This window comes from Ischnura elegans, chromosome 6, assembly GCF_921293095.1.
Source record: "Ischnura elegans chromosome 6, ioIscEleg1.1, whole genome shotgun sequence".
Taxonomy (NCBI): Eukaryota; Metazoa; Arthropoda; class Insecta; order Odonata; family Coenagrionidae; genus Ischnura; species Ischnura elegans.
This window is the reverse complement of record NC_060251.1, coordinates 27,108,312-27,126,525: the sequence shown is the minus strand read 5'-3', so window position 1 is coordinate 27,126,525 and position 18,214 is coordinate 27,108,312. Positions and strand designations below refer to the sequence as shown.

Sequence of the window (18,214 nt, the reverse complement as noted above, 5' to 3'; positions counted from 1 at the left end):
ATATACTGAAACTTATTAATTAGGAAGTTCATAATTATAAGTAATGCCATAACTCACCATGGTCCCAAATGGTATGGCACGTGACGCATGATAGTAGATTGCAATGAAATTAATGAAAAAAGCAGTGCCACACACCAAAGCTGGCAGCATAAAAGCAGAGAGTAGCATTTGCCTAATCCATATTTTTCCACCCGTTCGGGCATACAAACTTCCTCCAAAATAGCCGTTTATTGGTGATGTGGCAGCATAAACAAATATAGCTGTGCTTAGCAGAGAACCTCGCCTGAAATAATGAAAATGGCAGATATTATATATTACTAACAAAATACATTGGTTAAAAATAAGTAATTTAAAAAAAGAGGCAAAAAACTTGGCTGCTGATTCTTTATCTTCAAAGAAGCTACATTTTACAAAGTATCTTTGGAAAATAATATAACAAAAAATTTATGTACTTCCTATTCCTATACCTTCTGTTAAGTCATAGAAACATAGCACTTCACGAAAAACCTTCACTAATGTCAGGCAAAACTAATTTTTGAACCAAGTTAAAAATCAATAATATACATATGTGAGAAATTGCACATCCATGCTAAACTATGATAAAGTAAAGCCATAAAATCTTTCACAGAAAAATTAACATGATAGTGACATTAAGCACTAAAATCAGTAGTTATGACCTTCAACAATAAATGCTAAAGTTTGATCACTAAATGCACTTAAGTGTCTCAACCAGATGATTGGTTTGAACAGGTGAGGGTAGACCTCACCCCACACTTAGCCACAGACTCCCCTTAACTTTGACACCGAAGTCAAAGCATTAAATAAATACAAAAATAACTGGGAACTTATTTACAAAGGGCAAGATATTAAAGGAGGTAAAAGAAAAGAAATACCTAATTATAAAAAGGTTGCCAAATAGTGGAGGAGAGTTGAGAATCATGTCAAACCAATCTTTTGATTGATGCCTCAGATGATTAATTGAAAACTATTCACATAAACAAGGTATCACACATAATAAATAGAATTACTCACTCTGTATAAAGTTCTCCTAAGATGGCAAAAACTATGACACTGAGGGTGACAATAGTGACTTGGTAGCCAGCTCCAATTAGGGCAGAGAAAAGCATGGAATGTGATGCCGGACGAAAAACATCCCCATGCACCTGCTTCCATCCATACTCATCTCCCAAATCTCTTTCCTGCAAAGACGAAAACATTTCATCACTAATCTGTTTTCATTTTCAATTGAAATAGAGATTACAAAATAAAGGGACCCATATCAGGGAGTCCAGCTCAGGCAAGTTTGGCAAAAATTTGTTTCAACACAGCTTGCGTGGTATGCAGCTTGCCTAAACTGATATTTTGTCATCAATTTGCATGCATTGCAAATCCATACATTTCATTAACCCTTAGAGTGCAGGAACGTTTTTAAAATTTTTCACACTGACTGCCGCATTTACCCAAAAATTTTATTGCTACCTGGATATCTTGCACTTGGGCACTTTCCCTCTCCATAAGGATCGCTAAGGGGCTTAACTCTACCAGACCAGCCCTTGTGGCAGGGGGTGCCTCCCGCAAATGGGGGGATAGTAAACTCCCTCAGCCCAAGGGTTAAACCAGCAACATATATTTCATTTGTATAATGCTAAAAGTTAAATTCATCATTGGCTATTGGCAGACATAATGAAACGTAATTACATAAAAAAAGGATTGTCAGAGAATAGATGCTCTAATAGTGGTCTCCTTAACAGATGTATTGCGGGTAGTCACCACAGGGAAAATTATTTCAGGGAAGAGGGAGAGCTTAAGTCCCCAAAGCTCCCCCATGGCTAACTAAGTGCCTGGTCCAGCTGCTGGGCATTTGAAAACTCTCTGAGATTTCCAGGTTTTCCAGATGTAATTTTTATTTTTACAAAGTAATTATTTAAATTTTATCCCAAGAACTTACAAAAAAGAAATATATTAAGGCCTGATTACATGGTACATTAACCCGTACGAGTTATGTCTAAATGCATGAATGTGTGAATGAACACGGAAATGCACCATGTAACCACGCAACCAGTGCGAATTCTTGGACAGAAAATAGAACCTGTTCTAATTTGGTACATGCATTTGTACATGTTCTGTTCCGGTTCACAAAAATCAATCTTAAAAGCAGACATAAACTCGTACATGTTAACGTATAGTGTAAGCAGGCCTTTAAACACATTCAGAAACTATATATGAAGTTTAAAATTAATTTTCATATGGTATTTGCCGCATAGGAGATAAAGGTCACATTAAAGGCCAAAAATGTTACAGTGCAGTACTGCAAACACACAGAGAATGTCACTGAGTACACAAACATATTTACATGATCGTTCTAAGTCTATTAAAAAATCTTTTAAAATTAAAAAAAACACTTCAATAGCCAGATCTAGTTAAGAGGCTTTCAACTTTGAAAGAAACAAACTTTTTGAGGGTGTATATTTTATGCAAATGCATAGATTGTCATAGATAATAGAGGAAGAGTGGTGAGTACTTTTATGGGAGTGATAATATGAATACTGATTGATGAGTATGTTTTGTTTTCCAAGTGTGTTATAGTGATAAAATTTGGTGTTCTATTTGATTAAGTCCAGATTGCACATTACGGAATGCGTACAGGCATCCCCCGAGTTACGTATGTCTCGACTTACGTAAATCCGTACTTACGTAAGCGATAACCGTATTTCAAATGATTAAGTTAATTTTCGAATGCGAGCGCGAAGAAGTAGATATTCGCTCGTACAACCCATGGTAGAAAAAATATTGAATTTTTATCGAGTGTTTTACGTGCTAAAAATAACAAAGTGACCCATTTTTGTCATTCCTCGAAGGAATTTTCATTAATTTCTGTAGAAAAATCGCTTATAAATCCCAAGTCAGCAATCAATCTGAAAATTTGCAGTTCTAGCGATGGATGTGGTTGCGCTCATTCCTGTACGATACAACTATATTGTTATACAGTATGCACACCCGAACTCCGACTATCAACTATTTAAAAATTGTACCCTTAAGTTTGGACATTTCCATCTGTGGAATTAAAAGAAAATGAAGTTCAAGCAGAAATATTTATTGCGGAAAAGAATTGTTTAGTATCCGAGTAACGGCATCGAACTTTTGAGTGTTGGCAATGAACGCCGCGAAAAAGTTAAGAAAAAGTTGACACACGATATTAATTGCGTAATTGTTTACATGTTTCTGGCGGAAAATTTTATTAATTTGCTGCATTTTCTCGTTCTCTCATATTGTGTGCAACTGTAAAATAAATGAATATTGCGTCATTGAAAGATTTTCCCCACTAACTTTGTTGCACGTTAATGACGGAGTTGGCTGAATAAAAGCTCACTTTTAATTAGCTTCGTGCTTTGGAAATACTCTTCGATGTTTCCAGCGAAGTAAATATTCAAATGATGATATTTTCACGTTATTTTATTGAGATATGAGAGAATGAAAGTATGTTTCCGTGCGTGAAAGATTGAGTGTATGTGCGTGTGAATGTATCTAAGAATATAGTAATATAATGGCATTTTTTAGTGTGTTATTTGCTCATCATCCTAGACACTCCTACTACGTGTAGCCACCAGAGTGGCAGTGAAACCACCAGATTCATCGATCAATGTAATATATAAAAGGCAGAAGATATAACGATTAAAGGTAGGTAGACTATGCATTCTTTGGGCCCTTAGATCGCAGTAACATAATGAATCAATTTAAGTATTCAGTTTAGTAATGTAGCGTTGAGATACCGTACTTTCCCGAATCTACGCTATCGGTCAACTCTGGGAATAATATTTCGCATTTTGATTGGCAATGCTCAAGATGCAACTCTCAGACTATATTAATGTTTATCGATTTTGTATCTAATAACGTAAGAATACGTGGTAGAGTTCATGAATATCACAGTGAATTGAATGAAACTTCACCGAGAATTTACCGCGCATTTCTCCGCCGATCGCAATCTCTGAGGCACTAACGCAAAGGTTCGACTTACGTAAATTTCGACTAACGCAGAGTCTGCCAGAACGCATCTCTTACGTAACTCGGGGGATGCCTGTACAGGTGAAAATGCAAAGTGGGCATGGTTAAAATCTTTGAGGAGACAAAAGGTGGTTTACCAGGAGTTCAGATTGACATTTTGAGCATTGCCTTAAAGGCATGATTTTGCATAAAGGAAACTATGCTTGCTAAAGGAGAATTTCCCCAAAACATAATTCCATGGCTAACCATATACTCAATATTGGCCTGATATAGGAGCATTAGAGAGTGTAGAGATAAAACTGGGACCATTATTATGATCAAGTAAATCTGGCTTGCCAGTTCATTTGTTAATCGATGCACATGATCAGACCATTTTAATCCATATGGGCACTATACAACCCACTTTCGACCCCTGACTGCCTCACTCCTACAAATGTTTGGGGTGAACAAGACGAGACATGACAAAAAGTCACACGACCGATCTCCTCTCAAATCATCTGAAACCCCAGAAAAAAGTGCCAAAATACTACACAGTACACTCCTGATTATTTTGGCTAATGAAGGGGAGAGACGGCATGAATAATCGGAAAACACAGATAACCCAAACTTTCACTTAAATGTCTTGTAATGTTCATAATTTACGTAAAACAAACAATATATTATTATTCATTTAGTTATTCTGTTATTTTAGAGTGCTTCCCGAACTCATTGAGAGCCTTCTTTGCCAGTTCGCAACTTTTTTGCGGCGATAACGTGGTTGTGCTCGTATGATTAATGCTCCTTAAAAGGCCTGGTTTCAAAAACCACACACCACGGCTGTGTGATCACGGATACAGAAAAGTGGTTTGCACAGATGCTTCAAAACCACTGCTCGATGTCGGAAACTACACTGTCAGGCACCACGCCATGCAGTCGCATCTCGCACCAGTTGCCTGGGTTGCAACTGCTGCGGGACATGTATCCGTGATCACGGTCGCACACTGCAAGGCTTGGAAAACAGGAACACAGTACTCCCGTGAATACAGCTAGCATGCCATTGCTTCCGTTTTATGAAGGGGATTCTAAATGAAATAATAAGCCCAGAGTATCCTAGCAGTAATGCAGTAATTCTGATGATTTTGCGTCCAATTTCATTTTTTTAATAAAGATCAGAGAAAATATTGAGCGAGAGTGAAAATCATGCACGGATAATCTGCAACACGGACATACCACAGCTGGATAATCGGGAGTGTGCAGTATTTTCTATTTTTTTATCTATCTAATCATTTAAAATTAACGGCGGGGATCAGTTGAAAAATGGCCACCAAATTCTGATGGCTAACTGTGATTATTAGGAGGGTAACAAAATATCATAACAACAATTTTGATTCTGCAAAAAAAAGAAGCAGAAGTGAAATAGGAAAGGGAAAAGAAGAGAATGAGCTTAAAACGAAAAGACGAGAAAGATAAGGTAAGAAATTTACCAGTAATTTTTGAAAAGTCAAATTCTCCATGGCTTGCTTCCATATGAACAAAAATTTGTAAACATCAAAGCAAGTTGAAAATTGATTGAGTTTCTGGAGAAAATTGAGTTTGAAAACTGATTATTTTTAACAAAAGTTTTAAACAAAATAAGCTGAAGAAAAATAGGAAAAGGAAGGGTGGAAATATGAAGAAAGAGCAAAAATGAAAATGAGAAAGGTAAGGTAGAAAATGTCTTTGTTTTTGTAATCACTTTAAACTTGATATTCTCAAAACAACATTTTTCCAAGGAACTAAAGAGAATGAAATACATTTTCTACGAGCCTGACAAATTCTCAAAATTATTTGCTTCATAAACAGCAAAAAGCATTGTGCACATGTTCCACTATAACAATCAAGTTACATGTAACATCGATTAAAATGCAATTTAATGTAGTTCAATGTATTTCCTAATTTCATTACGTTAACTATAAATTGAGTGTTACAACGGAACATGCAGCCAATATCTTTTGTTGTGTATGAAGCAAATAATTTAGAGACTCTCTCAGGATATTAGAGAAATTATTTTCTTTTTTTGCAGTTCCTTAAAAAAATTTGTCTGTTTGATAAAAATTTATTTTTATGTTGCAATCGAAATACTATACATTCGTTTTACCAGTGAAAGTGGATTATAGCTCATTTCTAATCTAGACATAAAAAAATGATCCTCAAGGAACATACCGCACACAAAAATTGTAAGAACTGGGTCATTCCATGTCAGTTCACCCAGGCATGGCACCCACCGACTCGGATTTTAATGAAATTTTTATCACTAGCTACTATCACCTATCTAATGACCAATGTAAAATATTTCCTCTCTCACTCTCATAGTTTGCAAGATATGAGGAGTCAAAGTTTGATATGTTTGCTCAGAAGTGGCGCTAGTGGGAGTCAAATTCCAGAGTGCAGGGCACAGCGTAAAAATTCATAACTCAGAAACCACATAATATATTTGAATGAAATTTTGACCCCTTGTCTATCCAAGTGCATAGCTTCCATAATAATGTCTTTTATTCCCCTTGCATTGTTATGTTAGCCAAAATGATGTCAACAGTTGTTAATTAACCGATTTTTTTAGCTCAAAAACATTACTTCATATTTTCAGAATTATCACCAAAAGGCAGAGCAGTTAACTCATCCAATTTTTTTTTAAATTGAAGGTTAATATGTGCTCCAATATACTGTGAAATAAAAATGGTGGTGTTTTGACTGCCACTATGAGTATTTCAGGTTTTACTTTTTTTTCTGCCCCCGTGAGAGGGACTTCGGACACGTACTGTAAGACAATAAGTATAAGTGTATCCATACCTTCATGAGGATATATTTGAAATATTGGTCAGTAAATCTAAGACCAAACATGTAGTCTAGTGAATGTGGCTCTTGTTCATACAATTTTTTTAATAACAATACTTGGCTTGTGGCAGCTGAGGGGAAAAGAGTCCAAATGGCTCAGAAATGTGAAATGATGCTTTTTCCTGGAATTTACCCATTTTTTCAAGTGTTTAGCATAGGGACAAATTGGTATCAACATACATTAGACTCTTACTGTGCATTAAGAGGATAAATGGAAATACTTATTTAAATAAAATTATTTAAATAATACACTTCAATGTGTTTAAGGCATCTCCTGAACATCTCTGGAGGCTCTCTCGGGCAACTAAACGCTTTACAATACCACCAATTCCATCACATGGGGATTTTACATGGCTTGTAGCAAAGAATGTCCATGATGCCATTAAAGAGAAATCCTGGTAATGCTTGCAAAGATTGAGAAATTTTTTGCAGTTCTTGTACCGTCCTGCACAACCATCACTAAAGTAACTCAATTTTTTGACTCACGTAAAATTTTCCTTCACCAAGCAAAATATTATTCTTTGGGTTTCATAAACAAAAGCTACATCATGCTCCAAATTATCTGACAAGATGCATAAACTGGAAATAATAAGCTGTTTAGTCAGGTGATCTCGAGTATAAATCACAACAGGGTGTACCGTACAACTATCCCTTGTCCAGTGATACCCTTGTGCCTCATCTTTGATAACATATGAGTAGTTCTCATTGAAGTCAAGGAGAACAACTGCATCATGGGGTCCAAGATTTTCTTTCATTTGCTTAAGGTAGTTTGCCTGTACCTTCGTAATAAATGAATGGGGCACCAGTTTTTCCACTCTTTCAATTAAAGTTAATCAGTACTCATCAAATGTCGCAGTGAAGTTCACCAGTTGAGATCTGTCACGGGAAACCCACTGACTGTATGAAACTTCATCTCCGGGGTCACATTCTTCAAGCTTTTTCAGCAGTAAGCTTTTCAACTTTTCACGTGAAGGACACTGAGAGCAATGTCGCAGTATACAGTCCCTATTTTTTCTAGAGCACACTAAATAACCAATTAGGTCCTGGCTTGTTTCCTCTATATTACAGGCACTAAGCAGTAAGTTGACATTTTAATGAATTGTGCAAACACACACTGAATGCGTTCCAGGAGAACCTGCTACCACAAACCATTTTGGACCTAGGTTGCAGAAGTTAGAAAAGCCAATTTTAATTCTGGGGAAGTCAAATTTAAAAGTGGAATACTATTCCTTCAAGTTAGCAAGTAATAATCTCTTCTGAACATGTACATTTTTGGAGATACTAATGGAATCTTTCTTTCCAGGTATCATTCTGGAGTACTCTTCACTTTTATAGAAAGTCCTAACTAATTGTAATGTTTTATATTTGCCTTCCCTTTTCTCAATTCAGGTGCAGCCAATTTTCCATTGTCTCTGAAAAGTTCTCTTGCTTGGCGGGCAATGTACTCACTCACATGAAACTCTTCCATTACTTTCTTCCTGCTCCATGAAGTTGGTACCAATGATAACAGATGTACCTTTCCTTGATGAGTGCTTGATGTGTCAACTTTTTGTTTGATTAAGTCTATGAGCACATCCATATCATGAACTTTCTGAAGTAGTTCTTTTGGCAGTTTTGGGTCATCCTTTTCTGGAGATAATTCTTTATCAAGAACTCTTTTAACTTTCCTTTTAAAATTACTGCATGCTGACTCTACTTTCCTTTTAGCGTAGGTTGACCTTCTGTGAGATGATATGCCATGAAATTTTAAAGGTGACTCCTCTCTATCTTGCAGCGTTCTGTTAAGTAGCTCAGTTGATTTTTCTTGGGATACTGTTGTTTCAAAATTCAAAATACTATCATTGCTGTCACTATCTACTTCTTCAACATCGGAAAGCTCATTTCCAAACCTGGAGTGTTTCTGTACTTCCTCCATACATGGCTGGCATATTTTCATTCCTGGCACTAATTTCCGAAGAATTGGGATTTTACAGGCCTTTTCTGCAAATTCAAGACTTACATTTCTCAGTGATTTTGATATTTTCTTCTTGTTGCTGTTAAAAGGATCAAGACAATATATTTGGTAGGTTTCATACTTTTTCAAATAGTATATTCTGTGATGTTCGCAGACATTGGATAGGACTTCCCCAGGTACACCACTTCTGAGAGATAACAGCTGTTTTTCAAGTATACTAATGATCTCAATTTTGTTCAGTTGCACCACTGGTGTGTAGGTTTTTTTTAGGCAATCAGATGCAGTTACTTTTCGATGCTGCACAGTTAAAATATTTGCTCATTTTGAAGCATAGTGGAGACACCAACCTTTTTTAATGTTGAAGTGCACAATGAGCAGCTTCGCCTAACTCATTGCACACACAATTAATGTACAGGTAAAAATACACGGATCGTACACACAGAATAAACTTGGACACCCATGGAGCATCTTCACACAAGAAGATTTGGCAGAAGACTAAAAGTAGTACCCTAGAATCTATTTTGATTTATCATGCCCTCACTGTGATACATTGTAACATTTTATTCTTCCCAATGTACTTAGAGGTTGCACTTAATTCTCTTATTCCTTGGGGAGATGGAATAACACTGAAAAGTGATGCTGAATAGGTGGGATTGTATTACCTTCTCAAGTTTGTCATGTAATACAATCATATGTGAGGCAGGGGAGAAAACAATGTGGCACATAATGTCAGCATTATCTCTCCCAGTGAAATAGAAATTTAATACTCCAGTTGCCATCAAGGAATGTGGATATTGATGACAACCTGCTGCATATCTATAAGTAATACAATTGCTCTGCCAGCTCTTCCATCACCAAGGGTTTGGAAGACCATACTTCTTCTGTGAAAGTGAGGCTAACTTTGTACAACTCCAGTTCAGTGGGACTCATTTAATCACTTTTTCACAGATCTTAACAAACTTGAACATTGCATGTGCTTATGATGACCACTGGTTTTTTGGATTAGTGATTTCTAAACACGAGGAAGAACATGATGTGAAAGTGAAATTTATGCACCCATATGGAAAATCCCCATGTGATGGAATTGGTGGTGTTGTAAAGCGTTTAGTTGCCCGAGAGAGCCTCCAGAGATGTTCGGGAGATGCCTTAAACACATTGAAGTGTATTATTTAAATAATTTTATTTAAATAAGTATTTCCATTTATCCTCTTAATGCACAGTAAGAGTCTAATGTATGTTGATACCAATTTGTCCCTATGCTAAACACTTGAAAAAATGGGTAAATTCCAGGAAAAAGCATCATTTCACATTTCTGAGCCATTTGGACTCTTTTCCCCTCAGCTGCCACAAGCCAAGTATTGTTATTAAAAAAATTGTATGAACAAGAGCCACATTCACTAGACTACATGTTTGGTCTTAGATTTACTGACCAATATTTCAAATATATCCTCATGAAGGTATGGATACACTTATACTTATTGTCTTACAGTACGTGTCCGAAGTCCCTCTCACGGGGGCAGAAAAAAAAGTAAAACCTGAAATACTCATAGTGGCAGTCAAAACACCACCATTTTTATTTCACAGTATATTGGAGCACATATTAACCTTCAATTTAAAAAAAAATTGGATGAGTTAACTGCTCTGCCTTTTGGTGATAATTCTGAAAATATGAAGTAATGTTTTTGAGCTAAAAAAATCGGTTAATTAACAACTGTTGACATCATTTTGGCTAACATAACAATGCAAGGGGAATAAAAGACATTATTATGGAAGCTATGCACTTGGATAGACAAGGGGTCAAAATTTCATTCAAATATATTATGTGGTTTCTGAGTTATGAATTTTTACGCTGTGCCCTGCACTCTGGAATTTGACTCCCACTAGCGCCACTTCTGAGCAAACATATCAAACTTTGACTCCTCATATCTTGCAAACTATGAGAGTGAGAGAGGAAATATTTTACATTGGTCATTAGATAGGTGATAGTAGCTAGTGATAAAAATTTCATTAAAATCCGAGTCGGTGGGTGTCATTTTGAAAATTTCTGGGTGATTTGACGTGGAATGACCCAACTGGCAAAATGACCATAAAGGGCTGCAGGCCTTTGGCATGGGGGTTTGAGGGCCAGAGCCCCTCAGCAATTGAGCAAAAGTGAAAAATATAGACGTAAACCAAGAAATTTTGTGGTGTGTAAACCTAAAAAGGGTTGGTTCTTGGTTCTGAGGTATGGACACCAAATTGGTTCAGAGACTTCAAAGTGAAGGAACATGGCTTTTTAGTTTTAAATTCACAGTAATCCAGCATTTTTGATTGTGAGGTCATTTTTTTCCAATAATGTTGCATACCTGTTGGATTGCTGAGACCACACTGTATGTATGTATAAAAGGTCATCCTTAACCACTCATCTGGGTGTTTAATTTTCCCATGTCCAACCTGCAGTGGGTATTTAATTTTACACTGAACCGTAAGTTCTATTTTTGCAGTAAGAAGATTATGCACTAAAGTTTCATTATTTTTTCTCACTGTAAAGTTAATATTTTCAGTATTCGTTTGAAATGTTGAACATTTGTCGATTAAAAATTAATTTTAATGATAAACATCAGGTAATTGTTTAAAAAGTTACAAAGGAGAACAACTGAATTATTCGTACAATTGATGATTACATTCGCATAGAATGAATATTAACAATTTTTGTAAACTTAGTGGTAGCAGAGTGTTTAGAAAAATGTCAACAAGTAAATTATAATATTCGAAAATTTCATATCAAGGGGGAATGTAGACAACCACACCTTACGCATATATTTTTTTTTACTCTTTCCTCTTCTATGGCAAAAATTTTTCAATGATTACAATACTTCATCTCTACTCAAAAAACACTTCACACTTTACATTAACGTCAAATAAATGCTACAAAAATGAAATTGTTTGAAGTATAAACGAAGAAAAATGAAATTATAAATAAATGGTGCGGTAAATCATGACCATTGCTTCAAATTAGCTCCGCATCTATTTGTATAGTGCATCTGTCTTACAAAAGAACATTTATTTAAAAATTCAATGAATATATACTTTTAGAAATCATTTTGAACATGATATAATCTGAAGCATGGAGCAGGGCACAAGCCAACAGAACAATCTGGACACCAATATTTTGTTTCCTTCCTTTTCCCCTCTTTGAAGCACACAACACATCATTTTGTGGGACACTTTTTGGTTGTTGGGGGAACAGCGTCAGGAAAATGTCTTTCGGTAATGCGAAAAGGCTTAGGGGATTTAGATGGCCTTCCCTGGGGTGCTTGGGCATCTACTCCATACTTTGTGATTAGTATTTCAGCAAGTGAGATTAGAAAATCTTTTCGACTCAATTTTCCCTTGTTCTTTTTGTAAATCCCATAGGCATTCAACATTGCCATGTCCAACAAGTGCCGAAAAATGTTTTGATAGTATTTCTTTGGTCGATTTCCGAAAATTTTGTACATATTCGTGAGTCCATCGCTTCTATCAACGCCTCCCATATTTTTGTAATAGTCTTGTACCGCAATTGGTTTCACCACTTTTTTACCCCATTTTTCAGTTTCGGACATTTCAGTTCCATGAAACGTGCTCACCATTATCACGTCTCTTTTGTCTTTCCATTTCATCACCATCTGTTTCCCACAAAATGCCGCCACCATGTCTCCTTTCTTCAATGTGGCAGATTTTACGGATTGAGGAAACTCCTTCCTATTTGACACCATCGTCCCAAACACATCCGTTCTATTCTCGGATAACTTGTCCACTAATCTAGGGCTAGTGTACCAATTGTCTAAATACATAATATGCCCCTTACCTAGAAGATCATCGGACAAATCAAGTACGATCCTGGCGGTGATATTTTCTCCTTCATACTTGTCGGAATACATTGTGTCCTTTCCCGCATAAATTAAAAAATTTAATACGTAGCCTGACTCACTTTCACAAAGCACAAAAAATTTTATACCAAATTTACTCCGCTTTGATGGAATGTACGGCTTCCAATAGAGTCTACCCTTCCAAATCAGAAGAGATTCATCAACAACAATAGCCTGATTGGGCGAGTCAATTGATGAAAATTTATTATACAAGTACTGTAGCACTGGTTCAATTTTAAACATTTTTCTATTGCTGACATCTGCATTGAAAGTTTTGTTGTCCACAAAATGTAAAAATTTTATAAGAAGGAACCGTTTTTCACTAAAAACTTTAGAAAAAAAGGGAGTTGCGATGCTTTCTCTTTTAGTAAAATACATCGCATAATCGGGTTTCAGTACAATACCCTGTAGAATAAAAACTCCTAGCAACACTCTTATTTCATTCACAGTTGTCTCAACCCAACTCCGTGCCCTAGATAGCGGCTTCAGGTTAATATTTGCCGCAAGGAATTGCTGAGCATAAATATTTGTCTGCTCTATTATTATCGAGCACAAATTCTCATCAACAAATAATTCAAAGCATTTTAGAATGTCATCCTCAACCTCAACATCCACATTCAATTCAGATTTACCTGAGAAACTGAACTTCTCTCGCACTACCTCTCGTCCACTCCAAACGTAAGGATACCCAGGTTGATTGGTAACCTCCTCCTCCAAAAGATCGTCGTCTTCATCACTCTCGCTATCACTTACATTAGTGTTTACGTAATCGTCATCCAAATACTCAGAGGCACTTTCATCTTCGCTCACTACTAAAATGTTTATAATTTCTTCTGCACTTGGTTCAGATCGTTTTCTTTTACTAGATGAAGCCATATTAGAAAATGTGAGCAAACCTTAAGAAAATTATTCTTACTCCAAAAGCGAGAGCACTTAAAAACATTTATAGAAAAACTCACTAATTATTCACACTAGAAATCCCCAAAACTGCGAAAAACTTTTCACTCCGAAGCTCAAAGGAAAACTGAGGACAACTTAGGTAGCTAAAAATATCAAAATCAGTTACTCTGCTCACATAGAATAATCGAGCAGACTGCGAAGAGTACAAGGGTAAAGAAACAATAAAGCCTTTAGAAAAAAAACACACTGCCAAGTAGAGAAGAGTACGAAATAAAATGAGTCTTTCTTGTGGCTTATGCCGTCGGGATAGCAAACAATTTACTTGCCAAGGAAAGAGGCTGCATTTGTATGAAAGTAAAAGATTTCTAACACGCTCCTTGCCGCCGTATTTTCGACCAATTTACCCACTGCGGCGCCGCATCAGTCATTATGACCGACGCAGAGGAGGCTAATCTATAGAGAAGGCTGGATTACAATACATAGTCTCTCAGTTTGAAAACTTCATTCTCAGATGGTTGCACTTGCAAGCTAATCGTATTCACACCTCTTTGTAGTTTATCCTGATATACGGTGTGCTACAAGCGGCGAAAAAAGTTGCTTCCTTCGATCACATCGACCGAAGTTGCGTGAAGAGAATGGGATCGGTAATTATGACCGTAGCAGCATGGAGCGTTTACAAATAGCAAAGCTTTCAATAAAATACATGCAGGAGAGTGAAAATAATAGATACATTTGCATAAAAATCGGAGAAAAAAAAAGGTATAAAAATACGTCATGGGGCAATTAGAATGCAACCCGCACTGCAGCGACAGAGCTATGCTACGAGACGCGTAAGTACATAAAAAAAGGTCTGATGTATCATCTACCGGGCAGAAATTGACCTCAATGGAGCCATCTACGAGTTGCAGTAGGTGTGTAATGGAATACCACAACAAACCCATTGCAAATGAACATTAAATCGGCGTGGCGTATATATACGGCATACCCACTGAGGGTTAAACCTCTCATGACGAATATATACGGCATACCCAGATGAGTGGTTAACCCTTTCGAGACGGCGGAGTTTTTGTCTTAGCATGACTGCTGTACTGAGCCCCAAGAGACTATTCTTTCTCGTGGTATGGAGCATTTTTGGAGGAATTTTGTTAAGAAGGGTCTCGCTGAACCTTTTTCGACCCCTCCCCGCTGGAACTCCGCATTATCTCAGAATCCGAGAGTAGTTGTGCTCCCTCATTTCTGGGTTTACGACCATACCCACGGCATTGGTTCGCGGTCAACTTATATATTGCTTATATGTATTTAGCAAATGGATAATTGTTGCTTGCACGTAAACTGCAGACTTTGAATTGAATCCCTCATTTTTTTCTGAGCATTGTCAAATTTTAAACGAAGTTCTACGGTCAATATTAACGCATTTAATGCAGCAACAATTTCCATGTTGATGTTTATACATAACTCGAAATATAAGTTAATATTTATAGTAGAATTTCGTTTAAAAATTGTAAACGCTGCTCAAAAGACAAATAATTCAATTCTTAGTTTATTTTTTATGAAAAATGAACAAATATTTATTTCGAAAACTGACTAGATAAACAATTGTACGACCGCTGTCCCTTACCGCTAAGAGGGGTTATGGCTGCTCCCGGATTCCGAGGGTAAATCCTAAACCCCGCAGGGTTGGGTCCCGAGACAAAGACGACGTAAACCCGCGACCGTCCTAAAAGGGGGAGAGCTAGAAAACGTATATATACCGCTTTTGTTATCCTGGCCAGGAAAATCTCACACGTAAATATACGGCCGTCGTCTCCCGGGTCAGGAAACTTCCACACGTATATACACGTGTATAGTAAGGAAAAGATTAAGAAGAACATAAATACCTAATATTCATTTTTAAACATCATGTGCTACATGCAAGCAGGATACTCGATTGTGAACAGATATCATTATTATATGGCTATCAAAATGAATAAAGTGATTTGTGCACTTAAGCATCTTGAGATAGGTTCATTTGAGTGTTTTGTCACTTATGGCAGTCCAAAAATCTACTGAAACATCTGGCACAGGTTTAAAAAGGAGCTAATTATACTACACCGAACACATCTCTCAAACACTTACCATATCATCAAGTTCTTCATCTTTACTGTATCTTGCATAATCCTTTCGCAGTGTCCTCATTAATATCATTGACACAAGCCCAACCAAGAATATTACCATCATAAAGCTGTTGAAAATACTAAACCAATGGATCTGCAATGAAGTATAGCACCATCAAATTCAAAATTCCAGTTTTAAAAAATCCTATCATAATTATCATTAGAATTGAGTTTAACCTCTTGGGTGATATCAATTCTCAAATTATTACTAGTGCTTATGCCACAAAGAGCTTATGATAATGAGTTTAAAATAACACAAGCAATCCAAAACAATTATAATTTATGCTAACCCTAGAGTTGCACACTGTTATCAGCTTTTGCACAGAGCTAACGAGAGGCAAATAAGGAACTTTAACTCCATTAGCACAAAGAGATAAGATAGCCAAAATAAAGATACCATGACTGAGATCCACACACAACCAGGATGGGAGTTTTAATCCATTCCTAATTCCAGCTAGATTTACATAAAAAGCAATAAAAAACCAAGATAGCTTAGGAAGATCATGTCGCTCATTACAGTATTGAATAAGCTCATAATCAAGTTCAGACGGCACAAATATTAAACTGCTTTAAGATATAATTGTTTCAAATAATGATTAGTTAATTTCACGCCTCTGATATTCATGAATATAAATATATATTCTTGAAAACATGCTAAAATTTAGATAGTAAAGATTAAAAGCAAACTCCCTTCCCATACAGCATGCCACTAACAGAAAACCTAAAATAAATTATGGTAATGGCATCTTAAAAAATCACATGATACAGAATGACAATTGACAGAATAAGTAATGCTTACCCGGTGCTGAAAAAAATTTGGATCCAAGTACTTGTCAAATCTGTCTTCAAACTTCACGTTAGACTTCTTCCAATTGACTTCATAAGTAAATGGAATCTTAGCATCAAGTGTAAGTTTGACCTTATTTTCAGAGGTAAGGTTTACATCGACTATTTGTTTCCCATTGTAGCCAATATCAAATTTTTTATGAGTCCAAATGTAATGGCTGTATACTCCACCATTTTCTTCCACCTCACCAACAATCCCTAAAAAAGAACACAAAACAAAATTCATACATATAGTGAGGGAAAGACAACTCTAATAATTGTATACTGAAATGTTACGGATAATGAGGCATCTGTAATGTTTGACGATTGAGGCAAATAAAATGGTGCCTTCAATGATAATTTGAATAACTCACACTCACAAAAAGAAGCCTACGACAAATATTTCTTTGGTCTGGGCATTTTGAAAATGAAAATGCATTGAGAATTGTAATATAATGATAATTGTTTAGAAAATAAGAATTAAATTATAGGAATTATAACTGGGAAAATAGGGAAATATAACGAGAATTGTTGATAAAATAGGTAATAATTAGTGACTCTTATTTGTAACCAGCATATGACTCAAGCGAAGGTAGCAGATGGAGAGCTAAGGTGGCCATAACAACTTTAGCCAGATATTTGCTTTGGAAATGTTTTTACGTGGGTTAATTAAAAAGTTTATTTTTCTGTCAATTTCCACTTATAATAAAATCATAATTTTCATTAAATAACCTGTGAATTTTGTTTTCAACATGCTGAAAATTATGTACAATCATCATTGGTTTTTACCAAAAAGGCTGTAGTTACAAATGGCTTGATCTCCGAAGGCATTAGATGCTGTTGAAAAAATTTCTAAGGTGTTAAAAAAATAACATAACTGGAAAAGTACAAGTCTTTCAATTAGGTTAACTACATCAGACTTAGCATTCACATTAACAATTTTCACACCAAGGGTCTAAAAAGTGTCTCTTCCCTGTGGACTGGACATTTTGAGCAATGCTTGAGACAAAAAGAATGTAGTAAAATTACTGTATTTAATGAACTGCTAAAATTGCATAACATGAAAAAAGAAATAAGCAGCTCACAACAGCACTAAAATCAATCCATAAAATGAAAAGGTTAAGAAAAAAACAGCATCTTAATGGCTGCAGTAGCTTCAACACAATTCCATGTTGCCCTGGGGTTCCATGCTACTGAGGTCAACAATACTGGGATTGGAAAGCACTGCAGGAACAAGTGACTTTGTATGCACTCACGCACATGGGTGCAAAGTTAAATACACCTAAGGATGAAGTTCGTCATGGAAAAATATTTGACTTAGCCGGGATTCGAACCCGGATCTCCCGATCGCCGGTCAGGCGTGCTACCAGTTACTTTGCACCTGTGCACGACACTGCATACAAAGTCACTTGTTCCTGCAGTGCTTTGAACCCTCCGAGAAAATGGCTTGGTGGTGGAACTGGTTAACACGCCTGACCGGCAATCAGGAGATCCGGGTTCGAATCCCGACTAAGTCAAGTATTTTTTCATGGCGAACTTCATCCTTTGGTGAATCCTTGGATTGGTTAGACAAAGCTCTCCATTCATAGTCTCTAATGAGCAAACCTTTTCCTATCAACGTCTTCTATTTTACATCC

General features: G+C 36.4%; 1 protein-coding gene across 1 annotated transcript in view; it reads right to left on the bottom strand.

Moving 5' to 3' along the window:
- LOC124160221 (transmembrane 9 superfamily member 3) overlaps positions 1 to 18,214 on the bottom strand; it is a 35,808-nt gene that overhangs the window by 11,854 nt on the left and 5,740 nt on the right. Inside the window, exons 4-7 of the mRNA XM_046536028.1 lie at positions 16,552 to 16,796; positions 15,715 to 15,846; positions 1,033 to 1,199; positions 58 to 283 (exon numbers count right to left, since the gene is read on the bottom strand). Of these exons, the coding sequence (XP_046391984.1) occupies positions 58 to 283; positions 1,033 to 1,199; positions 15,715 to 15,846; positions 16,552 to 16,796 (770 nt within the window). The remainder of the gene's footprint in view (positions 1 to 57; positions 284 to 1,032; positions 1,200 to 15,714; positions 15,847 to 16,551; positions 16,797 to 18,214) is intronic.